We start from the raw sequence: 27,960 nt of genomic DNA, 5'->3' as shown, positions 1-27,960 counted from the left end.
TATCCCAGATTTGCACACTATTTGTGTTTAGAAACACAAAATCAAAACTTACTCTCATAACTCTCCCCGCCCCATGTTTTGCCCTCGCTTGGCGCCAGCCACCCAGTGCTGCCAACATAACCATCTCACTCTCCTGTTTATTCCGTTTCACGCGTTGTGGATCGCGATTCGCAATTCATTTGAAATTTTATTTTATTGTCATTATTCTCATCAGACATCTGTATGTAGGGTCTCTTTTTCTATCATATAAAATGTATAGTTTAAAAAACTGCCGCCACTGAACTAGGTATCTTAAAATTATTAATTTGTCGGCGCCGGACACAGATGCTGCAAATTATTATTGATGATTAATAGTACCAATCTTAATATTATGTTATCTGTAAATCTGTAGAGCAGAAGGTTTGTGATTCCTAAACGTAACACCCGACTGATGCGCAGAAAAAGATAACTGTCAATCGGTTATGTCATGTCAAGTGTGAGCAGGCGGCTGCGAGGTTATCTTTAAAAGCGTGTTGAGTTTGGTGGAATGTTAAATTGTAGGAAAAGTGATTGTCAACCATCCAAGATATTATCTCCTTGCCCGTTAACCCACGCCAATGGAGATTCCACCTCTAGAGTTCCTTCTGATAGAGACCCAGTGCCTTTATCAGAAGTGGGATTCGAAGGGCACTATTCAAAGGAGATAAATCTTTCAGCATGCACACCTACGCTACGCAACTCATCAAGTTTTACATGGAGGATGCTGACTCAGACGTTGAAAGTTGGTGCAGGTTGACGGAAACTANGATGCTGCAAATTATTATTGATGATTAATAGTACCAATCTTAATATTATGTTATCTGTAAATCTGTAGAGCAGAAGGTTTGTGATTCCTAAACGTAACACCCGACTGATGCGCAGAAAAAGATAACTGTCAATCGGTTATGTCATGTCAAGTGTGAGCAGGCGGCTGCGAGGTTATCTTTATAAGCGTGTTGAGTTTGGTGGAATGTTAAATTGTAGGAAAAGTGATTGTCAACCATCCAAGATATTATCTCCTTGCCCGTTAACCCACGCCAATGGAGATTCCACCCCTAGAGTTCCTTCTGATAGAGACCCAGTGCCTTTAAATTAATCAATGTTAACTGGCAGAGAATACTGTAGGTAGGGTATTAAATCCGAAAATTACATTTTTTTGTGCAAAAAGTTTAAGTAATTACTGTTTTATTTTCTTTTTAAATCTTTCATTTCGTTTCTACAGTAGCACAAAAGGTTCAAGGCACTACATCTCGTAAGAATGATCAGACGAGTAAACACAATAAAACACATTTTAAAGAGTTATTTTAATTCAAAGTCAGTTTAACAATATGAAATACAAATAAATAGCTATATAATGAAACAAACAGTTGAGAGTCACAATGCAGCAGCACGCGGGCAGCGACCGTCTAGCAACGAAGGCAGGCCAGTGGTCACTCGACCCGTCTTACTTGCTACACACNCAAACAGTTGGAGTCACAATGCAGCAGCACGCGGGCAGCGACCGTCTAGCAACGAAGGCAGGCCAGTAGTGGCATAGTGGTCACTCGACCCGTCTTACTTGCTACACTGGGTCGCTGCGTTACAATAGAGCCAAAGATAAAATACAAATAATGCCAGAACGTGACTTACGAACATATTTATTAGCATCGAGCATGACAATTACAAAAACATGTGACGCATAACATCGTTTCTCAGGTTGTGTATAACTCATTAATGTGTAAAAATACGTTAAATTTGAACACTACGCGGATCCTAATAACTATTATTGCTTTGTTTCCACGCATTTTTAAACATTCCCCATTCGAAGCTTGAACCCAACGCACGGATATGTGATGTCTCGTGTTCGCAAGCCACGAACGTTCGTCAAGGATTCGCGCTGACGCGTGACGTACAGACCATTACTAAATCGAGTATTAAATTACAAAAGGTTGGTCCTATAATTATAAGAACTGCTACTGCGGAGCAGGATCGCGGTACAGGACTGACGTCATTAAGTTAATTGATCTTATGTTTTGTACTTAGGATTTCAGTGGTTAGCTACCTAACTCCTCACGTATGTAGTCTCAATTGTAATATCACTGCTACACAATGATCACGCCAGTCCTATTGGTACAAATCGGTAATCACACTTAAGTAAATCGGCTTTAGCTGTCGCCAGCTATGAATAATCCGGCACTCACGAGCTAAGGACACACATTACAATACTCAGAAAAAATACCAATACTTAATTATTGAGCAACAAGTTGATAGCTCGCGTTTCGCGGGTGGAGCGCCTGAGGCAAAGGGCTCACTTTAATAACGATCCTTACTAGTGGAAATTAAATTATTAATTGGCAATTAGCGCGTTACCCAAAGCCCTACCTCTATCTCTTCTTGTCGTGTCGACAGCAAACCTACACAGTGTCCGCCCAAAACTCTGCTACAAGAGTGGAGTTGTCAGTAGCATTCAAGTCTTCCTGCGTGCAGTTGGTTGGGCACGCAGGGCATGTCATCATGTGCTTCATCGACTGAGGAACAAAACCACACTTGCACTTCGGGTTTGAACCATCTGAGAATCCCTACCTCTATGATATCTCCCAAATAACCAAAGGTTTTTTTTTTATGCTAGCCAAGGCAGGTATTTGACCGCAATCGCACCTGGTGTTAAGTGAGATGCAGTCTAGGATGGTACATATCTACAGTGTTGCCAGTTCCAAGTAGTCCATTAAACCAGGAAGTAACACTACGCTATTAAAGTGAGCCCTTTGCGGAGCTGGAGAATGCTACGAACTATAAAGATAGTGCGTCTATTAACTCTTGAGGGTGCACAACAAAATGGATCGACGTTATGCGAAAATCTCCCTGCACCAAGCTATATAACATTTAACTAGTCATCTATTAAATTCACTTTGGTGTTATAACGCGTAGGAGGTAGCTTCTTCAATATACTATTTAACCACAGCTTTAGATAATTTTGTATCTATTGTCTATAAATTTATAAGTACTATAATTTTATTGAACATCCATTTATCAAGGAGCTATTAGCCGACGCAAAAACCTTAATTTCCAATATAAAAGGTGAACGCTCACGACACCCAACATTCGAGAACCTACCGCACTGACACACCACCGGGCCTGGACGAGGGAATGTTGCCAACACAACGCAATAACGAATAAGTGTTGCCATTCGTTACAGATAAAATATCAGTTAGTGCAGAAAAATGGCTGAAAAATTAGTAGTTTCCAGAAAGTGTTAACACGTCCAAGCTCAGTACATCATACTCACACCTTGACCACACCTACTTTACAATTTTACATGAAATGTGAACGGTTTAGGACCCATCGAAGTTTCTAATCCAAACAATAGATATCGAGTACGTTACAAAACATCTTTACATTAGAAACTGATTACGCAATTCGTAAATATTCGTAAACTTTAAATACACGAATTTAGAATTTGTTTGACGGTTTTTATAAACATCTATTTATTCAAAGTAAAGATTACAAACGACACTATAATATAAGTGCAACTCGGATGAGGAACGACGCGGCGCCGCAAGCGCCATTCGATCGTGTTCGTTTACTTATTAATCGTATAGAAAATTTATTGCATAGTGCGGCTCTTCGGCCATCGACGCATCACAATATGTGCTTTACTTAGTCTCGAAAACTACTACACACACTAAAGGCCCTGAAACTGGAACGAACCGCGCAACTCATTGATCACCACACCAAGCGGACCCAAACTGGCCTCAAACGGGCCCGATTCTGTTACATCTTGTCAAATTAGTAACTTTCGACTTTCATTTTACATTTAGGAATCAATGGAACAATTAGAAATAACAGAATCGGTTTTCAGGAACCGAATTATTTGGAAAATAAACAGCAAATGATCGCTAACAGCAACCGTAATATCGTTTCAAATAAAGTCACATGGCTCGCTACACACACCAGACACTTTACAATAATTCATGCAAAAATACTTTTATATGTTCACTATGATTACACGGGCGTTACATACAGGGCTATGTACACGCTACTCTACGCTATCGTAATGGACAGTGCCGCGACCGGCCGTCCCGGCTGAAGCAGTGGCAAGACTCTACGTCACACTCTCTAACAATTTGGTAAATTTTTACACGACTGACAACACTCGAGAAAGTTTATGATCAATTGATACATTTTTACAATAATTACAGATCATTTACAGAAGCGGTCGGCCACATCACATCTAAAGGGTAGTGTACACGTTTTAAAATTAGAGACAATTGACAAATAGAAGTTGAACATTTCACAAAACAAACATCAATAATTATTACTATGATAAAGATTGCAATGTAAAGGTTACAACATTTAGTTTTTCATTTTGTACAATTTATGTTCATAATTGTAACGACCCAATTTATTATTGTAATCGTTCTGGGATAGCAAAAGATATCTACAATCAATCGTAGCGTGACAACTTCATAATTAAAAACTCGAAACAAAGTGGTCCCTACATACTATTTCGATTTTTTCGTTCATTTTAGACATTTCTAAAGTACAACACCGTTACGTAATTTTTGTAAATATAATAAAAAATCTTATTAAATACTCCAATAAACTGTGAACAAGCGTTATTGGCAGCTTGTGTAATGTTCCAAGCGTTCCGAAGCTCCGCGAGGAAATACTAAACTTTGGCACTTAGTGATATGCTACAACTACTAAGGTACTGTTTCTGCCTTGAACTTAGTGCTCGAATAGCAAACTTCAAATAAAATTAAACCTGAAATTGAAATGTATGTGCAACCTGTATGATATTTAAGAGCAGCAAAAAAACATTTTTCTTTAATTGATTGCCAACAAAAATATAATATTTTTAAAAAATAATTGGCAACAAAAAATTAACGACATTCGAGTCCACTTTTTACCGAATCAAGTCAAGAAAAGAAAAAAATACAGCATAACTCGAATACCTCATAACTCGGGGATAAAAAGAGGCAAATAAAAACAACTCAAAATACAATAGCAGTGCATTTAATAAAATAAAAACGACTGAGCACAACGAGGCGGACGAGACGCGCGCTACGGACGACTGGCAGGCGACTGACGGGCGACTGACGGGCGACCGACGGGCGACCGACTGGCGACTGCCAGGCGACCGGCGCGATGTGATCACATCTTATGGCGCGGCGGGCGCGCGGCGCCGCGCGAGCGAGACACAGCGCGGCCGCCGCGATGCTTTGGTAAAATGGCTGGCGTTTGGACATCGGGCCGAGTGACAGCTGTCAAAATATATCTCTGCCTGCTAGAATATTTAGATAGCTGCAAATACAATAAATGTCCTCGTGTGGCAACTACAATTATTGCCATATAATAAAGAATTGCAATAAATGTGAAAGATATGAGCACTCGCAAACCAGGTGGACAAAAAGCAGATGTCATTTGTTTGACAGCTGTCACTCCTCCCGTCAATATTTACTATTACAGATTCCGGTCAATGCGGCGTGGCACAGCACAAACAAACTAAAATAACAATACATTTTTTAATTTCCTTTTACAATAAAAAAGTTAAGTATAATTTTTGATTTATTCAACTAGCCTAGCATAATTCACACAATTTGAAAAGTCAGGTATATACGCCGCACGACAGACGGAGTCGGCAGATCCGATATGTAGACAAGACGTGCACGCGTCCACTAGTAACGTACACAATTGTTTGCCTCTCGCTCGCACCTATGCTAGCACGAGCGAGAAGCGTACACTATTGTCTACGTAACTGTGATATGCGTTAGTTAAAAGTAATATAATATGAGCGAAAAACGAAACAATATTATGCGGTTGGCAGCCCTGCTCGACAAAACAATTCATGCAACGCAAAACAATAAAAATTTCAATAACAATTACTGTAATTTGGAAATACATTTTACACGATGAAACAATCAGAATTAAAGAAAAACAAACTCAAATTACATTAGTATTTTTTGAAAATATTAACCAATCAACAATAGTAAAAACAATAATTAAATTAATGTTCTACCAACTGATAAAATGAACTATCTTGTAAAAAAAAAAACATAAAATTCAACTAAAAAACTTACAATGTCTCACAGAGCTGGCCAACTGCAATCAAATATGAACCTTATTGCTATATAACACGGAACCAGTCCGCAGGAAGACACACTAATCCGTGACATTCCGTATTCTACACAGATTGTAACACAAGCGTCATAAAACACATCACAATAGTCTACAAAATTTAAAAAAACATATCTATTTACTGTATTCTTTACACGAGAAATTCTAAAAGAGAAATGACTCATTTATAATTTTCAATGTTACAAAAATAGTGTTACAATCCGTGCAAAATGTAACAATACATAAAACTCGACCACCGTCACAATCACAACGTTACAATTTACGTAAAACCAAAACTAACAAAGCGGCAAACGTTAAAATACTGGAGACAAAAATAATATATAAAGGGAAGCGCTTAAAGAAATAAAATGCCAGATAATAATCGTAGTAACTACCTTAACTAGTAAACGATACAACTATACAAGGACGAAGTGGTGGGGGCGCCTCGCTCGCCGCTTGCAACTCGATAATTCAGTAGTTTTAACGTCGTGTTTACATTTCTTAGTTCATTAATGCCAATATTGTCAATTTCTTCGTTTCTCTGAACCCCATATAGTTTGTTTGTGGTTTTATCGAGTGTCAAGTCGCGAGTGGCGCCCCCTATCAGGCCGGGAAGTACTCGCGATGGACAACAATCAGAAACATGGCACGAAGCCCCGAGCTACGAGCACAAAGTGTTACGTCACCACAAACCGTAACGCAGTGAAGATTTTGTTAAAATGTTTGGATGCGATTCATATGTAAGTACACCGTGCATTGATTAAAAAGCAGAAGCTGGATATCAAACCTCGGGGCTGTTAGAGTCACAAGAAAAACAAACAGAATTACGTATATTAAATAATTCACCAATATTAGTACCTACTGTAGCAATTTACTCATTATAGGTTCGCAGTTGGTTAATTCTACTCAACCTTCAATGGTTTATAATTTGTTTCAGTATTGCACATTTCGTTAAACTTTTGATTTTTTTTTGTCAACTATAAATCTATTGACTTGCCATAATTTCAAGTCTCTTTAAATATTGCTTTAACTATAATATTGCCAGAATACATTAACTTGCTTAAGTGTGATCTCCTTTTACCAACAACATAAAAATATATTGGTTGTGAATGAGCTGAGGTTGCGGAAATAATTAGGAAGTGTCCCACTTTGAGTTACAAATATTGGTGAAATTTATAATATCAATGATATACGCAATAATTGAATAATACAAAATAACAAGTACAATTAAAACACACTGAGAATGTTAAGTGTTTAGTAATATCATTTGGAAAGGTATGGAATGAAATCGAATGGACATTATTGGGTTTTTGAGATGTTTGCATCAATAAAACAGATTTTAGGTACCAGATTTTACCATTTTTTCTCACAAAGACGATTTAGATATTTCATAGGGACATTTTACAATGATTAGTAACATTCTTTCTTTTTTTGCAAATCTCAATTTTGATAATTTCTATACAAAGGTAGGTACCTAAATTCTGTTTTACCTTTAGAGAATCCATCTGTGAATATTGGCTGCTAACTACTGCCTGCCGCGGAGCCGCTCTGACGGAATAGCAAGTAGCAGAAAGGCAGAGAGCTGGCAACGACGCGAAATTTACACTATCCGATGAGTCTTTGTCATTTAAAATCAACCCTAGAGCAAACATGTAGCACAAGCCTAATTAACTCTTAATAAGATAAGTAGGTAACATACTGGTTTAACGACCGTATTTGCCATTGGGTCGTATGTCGACTGCATTGTTTGTTAATGATTACCTACAATCTAGTTGTGATGACAATCTACGAAATCTAAAAAAAACGAACGAAAAACAATGAGAAAAAGTTCATTAACGTTGCCAGCACTTCCCAGAAAAACGAAGCCTTCGTTATTAATTTAAGTAAAGTATGTACACGTCTCTATGAGAGACAACCTTACTCGATAGGATATGTTACACGACACAAAATAAAACAACAAGATTATTGTCGAAACAAAGCAAACTAACACTTCGCTAGAATTCATTAACTTTATTGCTAGAATCAGTTAAAAACAAGCAATAAGGCACATCAAGTGAGAGTAAATAAAATAATTCATGTCTATAATTATTGTGATAAAAGAAAAGATCTTCTAGAAATAATCCAACCGATCTCCCAGAATTGATGGACTGCGTTCGTTCCACTTTTATAATTTTGGCCACTCGATCCTTCTTGCCAGAATACATTAACCTGCCAGAATTGGTTAAAGCGTTTGTCAGAGCGTCCCGCAAACGTCACGCATACAAGCCAGACCTACTAGTTTTAGCACAATTTCACAACCAGGAGCGGGATACTGTTGTCTCTTTCCAGCCAGGATGGGACCTTGCCCCATTTCTCGCTTGTTCCCAACGAGTCACACCTAAACGAGTAACACTGTTACAAAGAGTAACACTGTTACAAATTAATAGTAACACTGTTACAAAGAGTAACACTGTTACAAATTAATAGTAACACTGTTACAAAGAGTAACACTGTTGCTCGTTGGGAAAAAAATCTTATCCAGTCACACCCTTACTCGTTAACCTGTATATTCTTACTGTAAGCATTAGAGTACTTAATTATTTTGATTTTTATTGTATTTGCACATTGTTTTTTTTTAGAATAAAATTTCTTATATCCCGAAATTAAAGGTGCTTTATGTGTATGATCAGTACCAGTGTTACTGGATGGGAATGTTTTTCCCAACGAGTTTGGGTGTGACTCATTGGGAACAAGCGCCATTTCTGAACTCTAGACCTCTCTCCCATATAAAAGCTACAGCTACTCCGATGGCTCTTTATGAGAATAGAAATATAAATTGTTCTTTCCTAAAGATTCAAGATATTAAGCGATACGTTACGCTCTTTAGCTCGCTCGAAGAACCAACATGTAACCCAGTCCCAGCCAAGTACGCGTCGTGCCGAGGCGAAGTGAACCCTACCCACGTATACATACAGGCGGTTATTGCACGTGCGGACCACAACGAGCGTGCGACCGGCGGCTAAAGATGTATGATTTTGTACTTTATTATCATTGACATAAATACTATTGTCGGCAGAGGCGAGACTTTTTACACTATTGCCGCTAGATGGCGCTAAACCACACATTCGCTCTTGCTACTTGGATATTCGTTAAGTTTTGTGATTTTGTCTACGCCTTTGGAATTTACTTGGGAATAACTTTTATAAATACTATTGCATTAAGCCGCCGACCGCGCAAACACATCCACCCAAAGATTAAAAACAAACAAAAAGAAGTCAACACAAACATACAACAGGAACACCATTCAATATATTTATCCATGTACATAACGACCTGTCTCTGATATTCCACCAATGTAACACACATTCAGTTTAACGAATACTGTAAATAAAGATTTCTTCCGTCTCTGTAACAAAAGTTCATTTATCCAGCATTATTAGATGATCAAATGAACTTACCAATAGTGAAGTTCAATCTAAATTATCTTGTTTTCACGGAACAGATGTAAAATATTTATGATGGTTTTGTAATGTTTATTTTTTTGACGATTGAAAACTGAACTTTATGTGCACATTGACAGAAAATCAAGAAAACTTAGTCTTAAGTTTAGGAAAATAAAAGAAGTGTAAAAACGCGGCTGCGTCGCCGGGGACCAACGCTCCGTTACTTCATACAACGATAACAATTCGTGTAACACACAATAACACATGGTGTAACAATGTTAACAATAATGTAAAAACAAAAACGTATATACTATTTGTTATTTACGATAAGCAAAAATAATTAATTGCACTATTACATTTAACGAAAATTAAATAAACAACTTTTTTTTCTTATAAAATTTTACATTTTTTCGTAATTATTTAAACTTTTTTTTCGACTAATTCTTTATATTGCATGAGAAACACCCCAATTCATAATGAATCAATAAATTGATCTAAGAATTGCACAAATTGAATTATCTAAAATTGATCCCAAAGGAATCAGCGCGTCCGATTGCACGAGTTAGTTGCGACTTAACTAAAACTGGCGTCAGTCCCCCGGCGCCGCTCAGGCCTCAACTAAACGACTAAACTAACGCAACTAAGGCCGACTAACATGCTTACACCCAACTAACTTACGTGAGGATCATTCCGGGGCGCGGTAACTCCAAAATTAATTAACAACTAAATTGACGGGTTATTTCGTCGCCACTTTGTCGAGCGACGACACTAAAGCGAAGGAATCATTGTTAGAAAGGAATATTACGATATTTTGGCAAACGCACTTCAAGCGTCCTGGCACTTAATACTACACGATGCGAAAACGACTTTAACACTTCACAAATAGCGTCCAAAACCTATTACGCGGAAACTTAGATGTTACAGTCTGACCGGTGAACATTGACACTTTAGCGTTAAAATCGTCCGTGTGAACCAACACCGGGCAGACTGCGTTTTGTTCGAATTTCACGTCAAAATCGGGGGTCCTATTTTAAAGCTAAGGATCAGCCAAAAAAGGACCTCCGACCGTTTCAAACCGCCTACAACTAACAAACGTAAACCTAAAAAGTTCAATTCACAGTCTCACACAAATATGACCCGTATGCGATCAAGCTTCGCGCGCTTCACTACACTTTAGCCTTCATGTCAAATCCTGTTTCCACATTTTCATTTTTCTTCGATTCGCGTCAGTAGATAGCGTTAAAAGTGTCGCCTTCTCGGTACCGCTGGCGGCGGCGCGGCGCGCAGTATGAGTCGCGGCAGCAGCACTAGTAGAAGCCCGCGGCCGCGACAGGCCCGGCCGGCGGGGCGGGGGCGCGCGCGGTGCGGGGCGGGGACGCGCGCGCTGAGTCACTCGGAGTTGTTGAAGTACTCCGACGCGTTCCCGCGGCAGATTGGACACGTGCGGTTAGACTGTGGGAAGTGATAATTAGATCAATAAAAATACTGCATACATTTACCAAGTAATACCAGGCCTGTTCATCTCCGCGAGTTTACATCGAAAACAAAACACGCACGATGGCCCACCTATAGGATACTAGTCGACAAGGCCTCATATACGAGCGAACATTGACTCACGCACGCGTATTCTTGTGTATGATGGAAGAAAATAAAGAAAATGGTGTACTAAATACTGTGCAGTATTTAACTGCCTAAATAATAATAAAAACACAGAATGTACTTTTTTAAGTTGCCTCAAGACACTGAGAGGTAAATAAGTAGTTAATATTATTCATGATAATTCATGATAAATCATGTATTTCCTCCGCCATTTTCCGCAGTTTGGCACCTCACGTCACATCATTTTACCGAAGTCAGCGCTATAGCTTCGGCGCATTGCCGATCACTGACGTTTGTCAACAAAATGGTGCTTGACTCTTGAGACAGGCTAAATTACACCATATTGTTAATGACATTGAGCATATATTTTTTTAAATACCTTCGCGAAGTAAAACTTCTGTACGTAGTACTTATATTATTATTCTGTGGTAATACGTTGTTTGTGTTTTGTAGTGACCCCCAATATTGCTCAATGAAAGAGATATTAAATATGAGTTGAGGTCTCAGCGAAGTGTAGTGACTTTGCTGAGACCTCAACTCATATTTCTACTGAATCTGAAGCGAAACCTTAGTCTCATAGACAGCAAAATAAGCCTCCCCCAATGTTTGCGTGACTGGCCGTTTAGCAGCAGTCAGCATCCAGCGCCTTCCTACTACCTTTACAAGGCCATCTGTCCTTGTGTGTGGACAGTGGAAAATACTGGACATCCTATATATTTATAAGAATAAATAAAGAATGTAAAGTGAAGCCTCGAACTTGCTCGTGCACACCACGCACGTCGCCTGCCGCCTGTCCCGTACAAGTTGCAGAGCAGGGGTGTCCAACTCAATTTCGTGGAGGGCCAGGATTAGTATTTTTGTAACCGTAGCGGGCCAAAAAATACCCATTAGCGAAAGTATTGGTAAGCACTCTAGCACATATTATTAAGGATATCCGCCGCGGGCCGGTTGAAGGGCTTATTGGGGCCGTATGTTGGACGGGCCTGAGCTAGAGTAACGGGAGCATCNGTGTGAACTAACACCGGGCAGACTGCGTTTTGTTCGAATTTCACGTCAAAATCGGGGGTCCCTCTCTAAAGCTCGGCGACAAAAAAGGACCTCCGACCGTTTCAAACCGCCTACAACTAACAAACGTAAACCTAAAAAGTTCAATTCACAGTCTCACACAAATATGACCCGTATGCGATCAAGCTTCGCGCGCTTCACTACACTTTAGCCTTCATGTGAAATCCTGTTTCCACATTTTCATTTTTCTTCGATTCGCGTCAGTAGATAGCGTTAAAAGTGTCGCCTTCTCGGTACCGCTGGCGGCGGCGCGGCGCGCAGTATGAGTGGCGGCAGCAGCACTAGTATCGGCCCGCTGCCGCGGCAGGCCCGGCCGGCGGGGCGGGGGCGCGCGCGGGGCGGGGCGAGTCACTCGGAGTTGTTGAAGTACTCCGACGCGTTCCCGCGGCAGATTGGACACGTGCGGTTAGACTGTGAAAAGTAAATGTTTAGATCAATAACTAGCATACATTTACTAATTAATACGTTGTTTGTGATTTATATCAACGACAAATAATGATAATTGGTCAATGCAAGGGTGATATTAAATATCAGATGAGTTCTCAGCAAAGTCACCACATCTTTACTGAATCTCAAGCGAAATGTCTATAGCTGAACATAGGCCTCCCACAATGGTTTCCAGATTAGCTGGGCGTTGTGTCTTCCTACAATCTCCATGAGGCCATCTGTCCTTGGGGGTAGACATCCCACGTATTAGAAGAATAAATGAAGAATGTAAAATGAAGCCTCGAACTCGCTCATACACGTCGCCTACTGTGTCCAACACAATTTCATACAAAATAAATTTTATGAAATCCGATTTATATACAAAAAATAATGTTGTATACCATGTTTTTTACGCAAATAAAATTGTGATTCTGATTGATCGTACCCGCAGCCACTTGTCGACGCACTTGGCGTGGAACTCGTGCGCGCACGGCAGCACGCGCAGCGTCTGGCGCGCCTCGAACTCGCTCATGCACACCACGCACGTCGCCTGCTCGCCTGCAAGGGACATAAACAAACTGTATTACTGCCGCGTCACTAATGCACAGTCAGTATAAACACAAGCAGTAAACAGATGATGAGAACTCAAAATAGTTTGTAGTCGAATTAATTAGATGAGAAGAACAACTAAAGACAATTATTTGGGCATAACTTTACAAAATAAGAAAGAAATAAATACGTATTGCAGTAGTACAATTGTTATACAACTTCAAGATGTATTTTCAAGAGACTCTGGCGAAGACGTCGTACTTATTTCCAAGTCAACTTTACCCGTAAAGCTGTGTACGGGTCCCGTGGACTGAAATCGGTATAGCAACGAAGATCAGTCCTCTGGCATGTCACATACAACAGTGTAATTGCAGTAATTATCATTCCCCTGGCCAGCTCTTAGCACCAACCGTCTCCAACGAGTGTCAGTCCCCTGGCATGTCACTTTCACTGGCACGTCTNTAATAATATTTTTTCGTTAATTTATGAAAATATCAAATTAGCCCGTAATCCTGAATCCTGATACATAAAGTTAGCCTATTAATTTAACACAGGTACGACTGTACTCAGTGTTGCACTATCAAATGCAATTGACGCGCCTCTATGCCAGGGTTTTTATGTTCCTGGTCAGGCTATATACCATGTTTTTACGCAAATAAAATTGTGATTCTGATTGATCGTACCCGCAGCCACTTGTCGACGCACTTGGCGTGGAACTCGTGCGCGCACGGCAGCACGCGCAGCGTCTGACGGGCCTCGAACTCGCTCATGCACACCACGCACGTCGCCTGCTCGCCTGCAAGGGAAACAAACAGTATTACTGCCGCATCACAAATGCACAGTCAGTAAACAGTTGCTGGAACTCAAGATAGTTTGGGGCAGAATTAACTTTCGAGATGAGAAGAGAAATACAATATTACTTGGGCATAACTTTATAAAATAAGAAAGAAAAATACGTATTGCAATATTCAAAATTCAAATATTTTATTCAGTACATAGGCCCTTTCCAGGGCACTTATACACAGTTTATACAGCTAGCGCTCTTCAAGATGTATTTTCTAGAGACTCTGGCGAAGACGTCGTACTTATTTCCAAGTCAACTTTACCCATGAAGCTGTGTGTACGTGTCCCGTGGACTGAACTCGGTATTGCTACGAATATCAGTCCTCTGGCATGTCACATACAACGGTGCAATTACAGTAATTACCAGTACCTTGGCCTGCTCTTAGCTCCGACCGTCTCTGACGAGTGTCAGTCCCCTGGCACGTCACTTTCACCTGTACATCAGCAGCGCCTCAGTCCCCTGGCACTCACCCTGGTGCGTCTGCGGCGAGTACTTGTAGCTGGGCAGCTGCTCGATCTCCTGGCGCGCCAGCCCGCGCGGCTTGGCCTCGCCCAGGCGCTCGGCGAGCGACAGCAGCGCCTCGTAGTTCTCTGTCTCGGGCGACTCGCCCGCGTCCTCGCGCGCCTCCGCGTACGGCGACACCGGGAACATCGCCAGCAGGTTCAGGAACACCTGCGGGTGGCAAGGGACTGTTAGGTACACGTGACAACCAAACTTTCGATATGCGAAAGTATATGAGACGATGGCCGTTGGGGCAGTAAAATTTTTCGAGTGGCAACCACGGGCTGGAAGACGTAACGTGCCCACTAGGTGGACCGACGATCTGGTAAAGATCGCGGGAAGAGCCTGGATGCGCGCAGCGCAGGACCGTGCATTGTGGAAAACCTTGGGGGAGGCCTTTGCAGTGGACGTCATTTGGCTGAAACGAACGAACGATATGAGACTTATGTGACCGAATGTGCCTGTTGGTAGTTATTCTAAGGACAGGCTCAGAACACCAAAAAAGTCTGGTGACGCTGATGAAAAAATAAGGTTCCTCATTTATTTTATTTATTTAATAGGACAACCAACAAGTCATACATTAGAAGACAATCAATATTTACAACGTATTTAATTTTTTTTTTATTAACAGTTACTTCACTTACTTTCTAATTGTCTAACAAAATTACATTTTTCAAATAACTACACAGAAACATTATATCGCAATGAACCACTAACCTGATACGTAGGGGGAGGGGGAGGCAACGACAGTGGCGACGCCACGTGCAGTTGAGGCAACGCCGCGCCGACTAGTCCGCCGCCACCCTGAGGGAATAGACACATGATAAGGTCATCTTCTTCTACCTACTACACCATGCATGGTCACCCCTGCCGAAACTACCACCTGGGTCTTCAACTCGGCAGAGCTGCCTGCCGTGTCGGATGGCCCGTGCGCACATTCTAAGTGGCCCTACACCACAGTGCGTACGGCCCTAACCGTCTGGCGCGTCGGCGACTCTGCGGGCCTACCATCTCGAAGAACCAAACCACATCACCATCAACGCTAGCGAGGACAGTGGTTTGAATATACTACCACCGGTGACGAATCTTGTGCGATACGATAGTTTGCTCGACAACCCACTCCCTAAGAGTTCTCACTACTATAAATCTAAATAAATTACTTGTTAACTTAAATCTATCTTTTATTTATCTAACTTCTAATCTAAATTCTATTATGTCACTGCCTCTAAAGCCACAAACCGTGACACAGTGTCTTAGCCTGATGAGTGATTGTTCAGAAGAACAGTTGACACTTAACTTACTAAAATAAAAGACCACCAGCTGTAACTACAAACAAGAATTCTCTAAGTAGTCGCATCAAATTGAAAAACATTTTTCCACAAATTCACCTGGACAGGAACAAGTTCCGTAACGTATTTTCTTGATTTTGGAAAACATACAGCTTATAGTTTAATACTGTTAATTCAATTAGGCTTTGTCTGACGCCTATCCTCCTGATAAACAGCAGCTACAGCTCATAAATTGTGACACCATGGTTATATTGAAACCTCAGTAGTTACAAGTTGTAACTTACAACTGACATAGTAATTGATCTACCCAACTCACCTGCGCATGTATGTGGTGTATCGTGTGGTGCGGCCACCGCGGCGCGTGCCGCACGTAGGGCCGCGCCGCGCGCGAACCCGAGCCCACCACGCCCACGCCCACGCCAACTCCCACGCCCACGCCTGAGCCCACGCCCACGCCTGAACCGCTGCGACGCTGGTGAGACAAATACAATGAGCTATGTAATAAATAACACCAATTACAGAAACAATGTTGTTTTAAAGTGCCGAGACATTCCACCAGCTCGCACTAAGCGTTTCGCTAACTCTTTTATAATGCGAACAGCTAGGGACTGAAACTCGCTGCCAGCAGCTGCCTATCCCAAACACTATAGTCTATAATCCGAGCCTTTCCAAGGCAAGAGTGAGAAGACAAAAAAGAAATCAAACCGAGGACCATTGCATCGTCGGGCTTTGAAATATTTTTGTGGAACTACTAGAGTATCGTTGTAAGTACGTAATTAAACATTAAGACAAAGTAAAAGCTTTTATTCAAGAAGTGGCGGAAGAAACTCAGTCAACTTTGTCACCTTATGAAAATAAATAATAATCTTCAGTTCATAAATTAACTGAGATTTCTACGCTAGATTTCTATAAAATAAAATAATGATAAACTTACGTGATGATGGTGTGAGAGCGCGTGCCTCGCGTGGTGAGGAGCCATCAGCTCCAGGGGACTACCGCGCGCCTAGAAAAAAAAACGATAAATTAAAATAAACATTAATACCTAAACACAATAAAAAGTACACATAAGATTTTCTCTCGGTATAGTTTGAGTGACGAACTGAAAATAAATAACTTGTAGCATAATTCATGTAGCACCTAAGGCCAGTCTAAATACATTCCCCATTTAAATCCATTCTTATGCCGTGATCAGTCCCCTGCCCTGCCGTGATCAGACCCCTTCTCTGCCATCATCAGCCCCCTGCTCTGCCATGATAATTCCCCTGCTCTGCCATCATCAGTCCCCTGCTCTGCAGCGATCTTTCCCTTCTTTGCCATTATCAATCCACTACCCTTCCATGAACAGTCCCCTTGCCCCGCCGCGACAGTCCCCTGCCACGTACCTCTGTGGCGAGCAGCAGCGGCGCGTGATGTAGATCGGGCGCGGCCTGCAGTGGAGATAGCGCGCCCTCGCCGCCACCTAACATCTCCAGGCGACCACCTTCAGCGCGCTGGAAGAATATTACACGGGGTTGTAACACTAATAAATAAGCATAATAATAAGTGCAGAGTTACAGCTCCCGTAGCAATGTAAAAAAGATCCTGTAACTTTTCATTTCAGTCATATTAATCTAGTACAGACTACAGAAACTGAATGCAAAAATATAATAACTTTAAAAAATTGGTTGATTTGTCAAATTAAGTAAGCTTTATTGAAAGATAGAATCATTATCATTAAAAGCGTGGGTGAACGCTTCTGATGCCAGAATGAGACTCTAGCTAGCAGCTCTTGCTCCCGCTGAATCAGTAGCGTTGGAAGTCATTGGACCTTTTTCACTGGCATTTCAAGGAGGGATAGGAAGTCGAGTAGTAGTCTATTACATACAGGCCGTGCTCGCTGTGGCATTCTAAGGGGGAGATGGGAAGTCAAACAGTGGTCTCTCAGAGGCCGTGGCTCATGCACTATACTAGGGATGTGACATTGTAGTTAAAAAATCGATTTTTAATTAATCGTTTTTTTTTTCTTGAAAAATCGATTAATAAATAATCGATTTTTCTTAAGAAAAAATCGATTTTTCTTAAGAAAAAAGTCGATTTTACTATATAAATAGAAAACATTGACGCCATTAGAAACGTTAGATATTTTTGTTTTTTTGTAAACCCTTTGTTACTTTGTCAAAACTGTATACGTGACATTGGCGAAATCATGGTTCTCAAAACCAAACCGTTGCCATAATGAAAGAAGAAGAAGATGAGGCACTGGACTCTCATACTCACCTGCGAGCCGGCGAGGTAGTGCGCATGGTGCGCGTGGTGCGGCGGCGAGGCGAAGGGCGCACGCGGCGCGAACCCGCCGTGGTACTGCAGCCCCGCGTACACGCCGCCCATCTGCGCACGCCGCCGCGTCAGCTCGCGCCCGGCGGGGGACTGACACGACACTCAGGCCCGCGCCGTGAACGTCACACTCGAGCCGCCGAGTAACGGCTCAAAAACTGAACTCCGACAAACGTTACTTCGACATTACGTTACTCCGACACTACTGAATATCGACATGACTTTACTTCGACAAAGGCGAATATCCTTTGTCGGAGTAGTGTTGTGTCGAAGTAAAGTCATGTCGATATTCAGAAATGTCGGAGTAACGTAATGTCGAAGTAAAGTCATGTCGATATTCAGAAATGTCGGAGTAACGTAATGTCGAAGTAAAGTTTGTCGGAGTTTACTTAGGTAGCCCCGAGTAACGTTCATGATACGGACCTTTGAGTTGATGGGTCTTTGAATATAATATGTGATATTTACTCAGAAATAAGTGTCTCAAATATGACGCAATGATTTTAATTATCTTTATGAAAACTTTAAACAATTTTTAAGTTACATGAGTGTTGGCGTTGTTTAAATTTTGTTTTATGGTAAGTTTTTCAATGTCAAGATGCCAAATAACAAAGATTGAAAGAAAAAGAAAGAGTATCTTTCGAATAAAGAAATATATTTCTAGCACATCATTTCAAAGACACATCAGCAATTCTTTTAATTTTATCACGCATGTGTCGTGTGTATCCCCCTCGAGCGTTATAACCCTCTCCATATTATTCGGTGCGAGTGTACCACGATTTTCTCACTTTTGTGACTCAAGGATAAAAATCAGTCGAGAAAATATAAGATAGCAGTATCAGATGTTTAAGAAAGATTTCTTTTAGGGAATGCATTTGGAAATATGAGAATATCGTGGTATACTCGCCGCCATATTAAGACAAAAACCATAAACCATAACAGAAACAGCACTTTTGAGTTCGGTTAAGCGTACAGATTCTCGTCTCGTCCTATGAAGCGGTCAACATGACATACGCGGGAATGTATAAATAAATAAACAAGCCGTCGAGAAATCATTATGACATGAAGTAAAACGACATGCTTAAATATAATATAATAATATTAAACGATTTACATAAACGTGTCTGAGACAATGAATCGGCAAATAAACAATAATGAGGAAATAAAATGTATAATAATATAAATATATTTAAATATACACCACCAACAGTCTTACGCTAAGGACAGTGCCGATGAATATAAGATAACTAGGGGTAATAATATAAATATACAAAACGGTGAGATTGTATGACATGAACACACTGAAAGTAGAACGAGAAAAAAACCTAGTGCTCCACTACTGCTATTGAAAGTAAATCACAGCGCCCGTGTTACACCGCCCCCGCGAACATCACTCGCCAGCGATCGGTTAAATTGGAATTTTGTTATTGGTCACATTTAAAGAGCATATTTTAGGAAACAGCCAAATTCTAATAATAATCAAAGCGACCAGCCAAATATTTTTTATGTATCTGTTTGGAAACAATCTACGAAATATCAAAGCTCAAGTTGCTAGCGGCAAAATTTCCTAAGTAAACAAGTGTAGCGATAGCCGCAGGGAAAATCGACCAGTGTGGTTCAGAATTCGGGCGCGCACGGACAAACGCCGAGCGGCGATTGGCTGCAGGCGCCCGCGACCCCCGGCCACACGGGGCGAGTTTTGCTGCGGCCAAAAATACACGTAAAACACGGAACACATTCACAGGGTATTGAAGAGTGTGGGAAATCGAAGCATGCTGTACACGAAGAATAAAATATAATTTTAAAATGTGGGGTTAGTCAAAATATTTGGAGGGTCGCCGTCGACCGGGAGGTGTGAGCCTGGGCCCGGCGGAGGCCTATCGCTAATGCCATCAGCAGCTAGACCGGTACACAGTAAGTATGTACAGAACCAAACAGTATATGAGCTCGTGTGGCATGCTGCGGCCGAGAGACGACGCGTCGCCCGTGACGTCACAACGATGGCGTCGTGTCTCCGGCTCGGTTCGTTAAAAAGTGTATCATTGAAAAATTAATAAAAAAGATTCGGTCCAGAAGTGTGATATGAATAAAACATCAACTGAATGGTATAGAACTGTAAGCATGCTTCCGCTAGCTGACGCGAGCTCACGACTGACCAATAAGAAATCTTCAGTTTCCGTATTTGCCAGTCGCTTGTCGTCGCTGGTCAGCCAAGAGGCACGGTCCCGCGCCGTCTTGTGCCTATGTCACAAGCTCTGTGCAGACTGAGTCTATTGTAGTACATTATGTATTAGTTATGCGCGAGCACCAAACAATGCTACACTTATTCTTTGCCAAAATTGATTGGACTAAAGAACATCATCCAACAGTTTTGTTAAAAGTGTAAAAGTTCGATCAAATCATACCACAATAGAGCTGAAAAATCTGAGTTCTGCATTATAGTCAAATACCAGCAGGATTTGCTGGAAAAATAAATCATATGACGTCATGTTCGAAGAGGCATTTAAAGTAATCTACACACCACATATTTTTGAATGGTCGGCACTCCCTTTTTGACAAGAATCATCCATAAATGATGATGATACCTGTTTCTACTGTTATTGTAGCATTATTAGTTGCTCGCACGGCGGTATTATCGTGATGCACACAGTCTATGCAGCCTACCACCTAGTCACACTGCGGCTAGCACCATCCTGGCGACCGAATCTGAACCTCAGCGCGCAGGATTAGAGTATGTTGTGGTTTGCGCTACGTCAGGCCACGATCACATGAGCCAAGCTAAACGCTAACATGACAGTGCTGTATGTCTCGAATTCTCGATGTAAGTATTAGGTGTGGCATTAGTGTCTCCATGACGACGTCTACTCGCTGTGAAGGATCCGATACGACGACAATGTTATTTACATTAAATTAAATTCTATTTCAAATACATAAAGGGTGTGAATTGTTTAATTTAACATTTCAGAGGTATTCTGAACAAACAAATGCATTCCTAACACTGATCTATCAACACGTGATGCCCTACGCAAAGTTGGAACTCTTCATGCAAAAACAAAACCACGCAGTGTTGCCGAAAATCAAACTAAAACGTTTCACTAAGATCGATTTTGGTGTCTGTTCGTGACTATCTTCTCATCATGATTGCTCATGATTTTTCATGTATTTTAACAACTGTAATGATTAAAGGATATCCTCGGTCTATTAACTTTCGACAGCTTCGACTTCTAAACGTATCCAATACTTAAGGTAATTGCTGCTAAAATAAATACAATGAAAAACATAATCTTATTATAATTTAGACTTATTGAGATAATAATCCAGTCTTCAGCAACACTGCCAAGGATGTATCGGGGCAAAGCATCTATGCTAGTCGGTCGGTCACAGCAGTAGACGAGTACACAATATTAGTTGTCCCACTCCAACAACGAGTCGGACGCTGCCTGATCCGAGAACAAAAACACTTGCACTAAGTCTAGAACAGATCAAGCTAAATTCGTGATGGAATGATTGCGAGAAAAAGGGAGATGTGAAGATACAATAATCACTTTTATTATAAGGAGTTAAAGTCTAAATACTTACACATTTATCGTTCTTTTAATTTGGTAAAAATAATGTTCACTTTATCTAGAAAAAGCTTTCAGTGAAAGAGAGCAACTCAATTGAAAATTACACGTAAAATATCTATTTCAAGCTTACACAAAATGAGTTGTGATGGAGTTCGATGACGGCGAGTGACACGTTTGAATCCGACAAGCAGTTGCGGGCAATGGAGGGTTAGTATGAGGGGTCCACAATCCATACATCAGACCACTAACACACCGATCAGGCAACGTCCGGTACAAATGTTTCACAAATCAAGGACCGAGCGTTTATTCTATCTGTACTACGCGCTTACATTATACAAGCCACATGTATCTTGTTAAAACTAGTCCTTCCTCACCAAAACCGTTATCGACATAATACTTAATCTGGGCATGCATATCTGTGCTTAAGTTAACATATATGGAAGTTGTGTCGCTCGCGGCTACCGGAACATCGACCACCAAACTATAAGTTGAAACATGTCAAAGCGCGGGTGATGGGTAGCTCGTCTCAAACCAAAGGTAGTTGCGTGCCGTGACATTGTAGCCTTAAGCTCGAGATAGAGAGTTATCACAGAATGGAACAGATGCTTCGAAAGTGCTAAGAATCATGGACGCCACATAGCATACGGTCTATCGGATGCTTAAGAATGTGAGCCATCGTCTGGCCTGTCACAAGTGAGCCACCCCTGAGGACTGCAGCTAAGGCCTGTAAAACCAAGCTCCTATTAAAAGTAATTAGCACTTTGGAGGCCAAGTCTCTATAGCTATAAAACCATTTAAAGAAAAATCTGCTGGATAAAGTATGAAGAAAATAAATGCTAGTAAAGAAATTGATAATGTGTATTAATTTATAGTGTGTAGCTACAACATCCATGGCACGCCGGAAGTATCTCTAGAGCCAGTGGCGTGCCAGTTCAGCGCTGTTCTGTTTGTTAATAAAGTCATTTTAATGTCACAAGTGTATAGAATGAAAATGAATCAACGTTAATTTAATCCTTTACCAATAAAAATGTGATATGAAGCGTGTACAAGCGCAATACGCACACAGACCACGTGAACCGGCATCGCTTTAGCACAAAACGTTTTTACCAAGTATTTAAAACACTAAAAACAGCGAATTGTTCAGCGCAAATGTAACAAGTCCAACCTGGAACGGACAACCACGGGAAGTGTGTACTAAGCAGACAAACGCACCAGACCTAAAGCTGTAAGAACTAGGACCAAACCACATAACAGGGGTTGATCTCGCGCGAATTCATATCCACCACTCACTTGGTTTAAATTATAAAGGATTTAGTTATCCTCAGAAAATAATTATGCTAGTGCTAGTCATTAGTTAGTTACTAAAAGCACAATAAAACAGTAACTTATTATTTAATTATAGTTTTCTAATATTGAAATAAGTGCATGGTTGAATATGATTTGCACGAGGTCGTTTAGCTCGTCGACTACGGACCCGATTACTATCAGATACAACTCGAACAAGCCACAGATCCAGCCAGTCACAAATTAATTACAAAACCTTCCGTACGAGTATTAATGTAGCGTTATGGGCTATAGTGCGCCGGAGACGTTATAGACAGGTATTTGGAAGGGAGTGTTAAGGTGGGAGGTGTGAGACAATTATCGGTTTATATGGACGATATCATACTGTCCAGCAGTACGATACAGGAGCATGCTAAGGATTTGTATGGCTGAATAAACGTTTTGAATATTACATTTATATGGTGTTAAACAAATAGAATAGATAAAAATAATGTATATTATTTGTAACAAATAACGTTTATCACTCTTTTTACAGTGATTTTAGTCAAATTCAAATAAATGTATTGTTTTAATAGATGTTAAAACACTTTGAGGAAGTAACTATAATGATATTTTGCGGAATGACGTTCTGCGTCAAAACCTAAATCTTAAGCCGCACGACTCAGTCTACACATCATGCTTTTTATGTTATGTATGTATTTGTGTCTTAATTTTTGGCTTTTTTTCTTAGAATATGAATATGATATCTGATGATATCAATTTCATCATGCCAAACAAACTGTCGAGCCATACTAAGGTCAGGATGGGATCTACGGGGCTGTTCCCTAGCGCCTCATTATGGAACTGTCTATTTCTCTCGTCTCAAAGCGATGTTTATTGACAGCCCCTTAAACCAGAAGCAACCTAAATGCAGTTTCGCACATCGAATTCGAATCCAGAAAAATCGGATTTAGTGCGTACACACGTAAATAGTTATACGACTTTTCCGAACCGTATTTTCACTGATTCGGATCCGGAAACCGCTCCAACGCCGCTTCTGTCATGTTCGTCTGTCTCTGCTATGAGGCGAGAGGCAAGGACAGTTCCTTGAGACATTCCGGAGACTACAGACTTAGTCGGCCGATAGTTAGGCCCGATTCTAATTTGTAAGAATCGGCCGATACCAATATGCCTGTCCCAACTATCGTCCAACGAAAAGTCTGCGGTCTGCGGCTAGACTTAGACTGTTTTTAGTGGCACGCGGACCGGCTCCGTATCCGTACGTCCAATCTGTATGAACTTCTAGGAAACGTTTAATTTTGCAACAACATATAAATTGTAATGTGACATGCAATAAACGTTTGAATTTGAACGTTTTAGAGTAATGCGGTCCAGAGAAACCGCTCGCTCCCTAGCAGTTCATACAGATCGGCCGTGCGGAGCGATCCGCACTGACAGTCCGCGTGACACTAAAACCAGCCTTAAGCCGGTTGCAGACCAAGAGCTAAGCTAAGTTAGTTTCGTTTAGCTCGCATAGCTGACGCAGTTTCCCATAGTCGTGTGTAGATTGAAAACTATGCAAATTCTATGGGAAACTGCGTCAGCTATGCGAGCTAAACGAAACTAACTTAGCTGAGCTCTTGGTCTGCAACCGGTATTAGGGAATAGTCTCGCTGAGGATAGGACGAGACGGGACGTGTCGGGACGGGTCGGGACGGGTCGGGACGGGTCGGGTGACGTCAGTACCTGGTAGCGCAGGTGCGGCGCGTGCAGCGCGGGCAGCACGGCGCCCCACAGCTCGCCGGCCGCGCCCGCCACCTGCGACCTCCACGCTACACTCGCGGCCACGGCGCTCGAGCGCGGGCCGACCTGACCACGACTTGGCTTTGAGACGGTGCTCGGTAGGAATCAGGAATGCATTGCAAGTATTTAGTTTCAGATGAAATTGTGTTAAAGCTAACGATTCTGAAGTCACAAAAGGGTAGATGGAGGTAGAAAGAGATATCCCACCAAAAACATTCTGTAAAAAACTAGCCAAGTCTCGATGGAGCTGCTTGTTTATCTCTAAAAAGTAATGAAATCTAGACAAAGTCGTGCCAAGTCTATGGTTCCTTACTGCGATTTCTTTATTATTATAGTTAATATTGTGTGACTTGGCCGTTGGAGGGTGACAAAACCAGGTGCTCCATGACACCAATCTGTCGCCAGAACCGCTACCCATTGACGATGGAAAATTGCCACTTGGAAAACGTTGATTCAACAATAACCAGTCAATTGTAGGTTTAGTAAAGCTGCGTATTTATAATTTTTTATAGTTTTCCCTTTATGTGGCCATTAAACCCTAACTCTGTACCAAATTTCAGCTCTCTGAGTTTATGGGAAGTACTAGTTCTATTTTGATGATCATCAGTGAGTGAGTGAGTGTCGTAAATGCGAAACTTTGCTTTCGCTTAACTTCGGAACTAAATGACCTACAGACTTGAAATTTTGGATTTTAAGTATGTGATTATAGCTTACTAGATGACGAAAATTTCTGTGTTCTGGTCTTATCCAGAGGTTCTCAAATAGGGGCCTGAAAATGCGGCGAAATGGTTCCGGTAAAGGATGGTACGGCAGTGTTTGCTTCGCGCTCGACTTGGCGGGGGCACTGCCGTGCCCCCAGATATTTTTATAAACGTTTGTAGAGCTAGCTCAAAATGACATACTACAAAAATCTAAATATTTGACTTAACCTTTTAAGCCCCGCAAATCGAGGCAAAATAGTTATTCAATTGTTCACCGCCATGCGGTCATATGCGACTGCTTAGGGATTGATGGGATAATATCTAGTCTTGTATTTACACTAAAATAAAAAGGCATTTTAAATTCATTTCATTGCAATTTCACGTATCATTAGATTTTTCATCTATTTTGTTTATAACAACAAGATCATCTGTCCATAATATTGCTTTTTAAATTCCTGATTCCCGAGTCACATTAATTTAAAAGAATAAAAGAAAAAGTCACGTCCGGTCGCCCCACGTTCCAAAGCTTACAACAGAAACTTAAAAATATCTTACAAACTAGACTAACAATATTTAAATTTAAATAATCTTAAACTTAAACCTGACTTACGCATCGCTTACAATCCTGTATAAGTCATATGCTATGCCCAGATTTGTGAATGCTAAAAGAATTATCCTAAAATACACAAATCAATTTATAAAAACTGAAAATGCACCTTCAACCAAAACAATGGCATGTATTCCAAAAGTGAAAATATCAATTTTTGAGTATGACACACAGTTGTGAACAAAGATATCGGTATGTTTTAACTTTTAACTACCTATACGGGCTGACGGCTAAAACAATAATAGTGACGTTTGAATTTGTTCATAATATTGGGATAGGTGTTCATTTCATGTTTTGTTTTATGCTACTGTCAAAATGAATCTAGTCTTATTTTGTTGTGTTCCATACAGATGTTGAAAAGTATACACTGAGTAATAATTATTCCGTTTTTATCGCGTACAATAAACTAATACTGTTGTTGGTTTAAACTAGTCTCTGTAATAAAATAACATTATTTTTCTTATTAGATACATCTTCAAATTGGAGATATGTTCAGTATTTCTGTTGTTTTTGATGATATAATTAATAAAAATTTACCTACATGTCATTGCAGGGAAAACGAAGATATTACAATGTCATCCATGTAGTCACGACGACAAAATGTTAAAAATAACATTTGGAATTAAGTCAAAGGAGGTAATTAAAGATTGAAACTTGAATGCACTCCAAAATACCTGCAGTTTGTTATAGAAAAAGGGGCTGCAGGTGTATGCATTGATGAAATTCTTTGCTAATGCAACATCTGATGAGATGCTGATTGAAAGTCAAGGGCACTTTTAGAGAAAAGCGGAGGGAGGGCTCTCTCACTCTCATCGCAAGAAAAGGTGATAATGGCTTTCACATAGCCAAAAGCTGCAAGCTTTAAAAGTCAAAATAGTTATGACCATGACAAACAATAACGCTTAACACATTTTTATTGATAAAAAAATGGGGGCCAGTAAAGTGTTTCATGAAATTATACCACCCTATCTTGACTGTATAAACATTTCAAAGACAATTTGTCTATTCCGTCCTACTGAACATATCCCCACTCGCGGCGCGTCACCTACTCGTCCCACATACCTGCGTGCGAGGCGCGTGGTCCCGCGCGTGGTGCGCGTGCGAGTGCGCCGGGTGCGCGTGCGGGTGCGCATGCGCGTGCGGGTGCGGCCACACGCCGCCGCCGCCTAGTGCGCTTAAACGCGCGCCTCGCAGCGACATCTGGGAAGGAAAACGTAGAAACATTAAAGACTAAAGTCTGGTCTGTGAGCACGTAGAATTTTGTCCAATGACCCCAAGCTACCCAACAAGTCGTCAAGTCACGAAGCTGGTTTTCAGCGGGTACCAACATGGGGGTTAATACGCCAATTATGAGCCCTTTTGACAGTGACGGTTTTCCCACCTCTCGTTCCCACCACTGCAACTCCTGTGTAGACAGGATCTCCAGCTTGACTGCCAATAAAAACTCAACCAGCGAAGGTCAAGTTTGTGCTGGGGGAAAGTTAAACTGTCCTTGAACCCGCAACGAATAATGAAATTATATGGCGTGTACTACAGGGTGTCGCAATGTCTTTATGAAGACAAACACCACGCATTCTTTCACCAAGCGTTTCTTCTAATAGTGGAAATGTGACATTTTCATGTTACATTAAGAACTTTAAAAAGAAGCACTTAGTTAAGACTTAGTTAAGTCATTGGACCCGCAACGAAATTAAGGTTCGACTTCCCTCCATTGCAAAGCGGATGACAGGTGACAAACAAAGGTTTAAAACCTTTAAGAAAAGATTATGCACCACGGACAATAAATATCAATTAAGGGGGCCTATCTTATGAGCAATTAGCAAAAGTGACGGTTATCATCTTACTACTAAAGCCTAGTCCGTGAGCACGTAGAATTTTGTCCAATGACCCCTAGCTACCCA

At 41.0% G+C, this 27,960-nt stretch overlaps 1 protein-coding gene across 1 annotated transcript in view; it reads right to left on the bottom strand.

Annotated features, from left to right (window-relative positions):
* Positions 1–1,740: 1,740 nt before the first annotated feature.
* eIF2Bbeta (eukaryotic translation initiation factor 2B subunit beta) overlaps positions 1,741–27,960 on the bottom strand; it is a 133,472-nt gene continuing 107,252 nt past the window's right edge. The window contains 9 exon segments of the mRNA XM_028318484.1: positions 1,741–10,988; positions 13,859–13,971; positions 14,490–14,691; positions 15,238–15,324; positions 16,126–16,281; positions 16,744–16,812; positions 17,192–17,299; positions 18,066–18,176; positions 27,122–27,259. Coding sequence (XP_028174285.1) covers positions 10,926–10,988; positions 13,859–13,971; positions 14,490–14,691; positions 15,238–15,324; positions 16,126–16,281; positions 16,744–16,812; positions 17,192–17,299; positions 18,066–18,176; positions 27,122–27,259 — 1,047 coding nt within the window. The 3' untranslated portion in view covers positions 1,741–10,925.

Source organism: Ostrinia furnacalis, unplaced genomic scaffold, assembly GCF_004193835.3.
Source record: "Ostrinia furnacalis isolate ACB-3 unplaced genomic scaffold, ASM419383v2 OfSCF6924, whole genome shotgun sequence".
NCBI classification, from domain to species: domain Eukaryota; kingdom Metazoa; phylum Arthropoda; class Insecta; order Lepidoptera; family Crambidae; genus Ostrinia; species Ostrinia furnacalis.
This window is presented reverse-complemented; position numbering and strand designations above follow the sequence as displayed.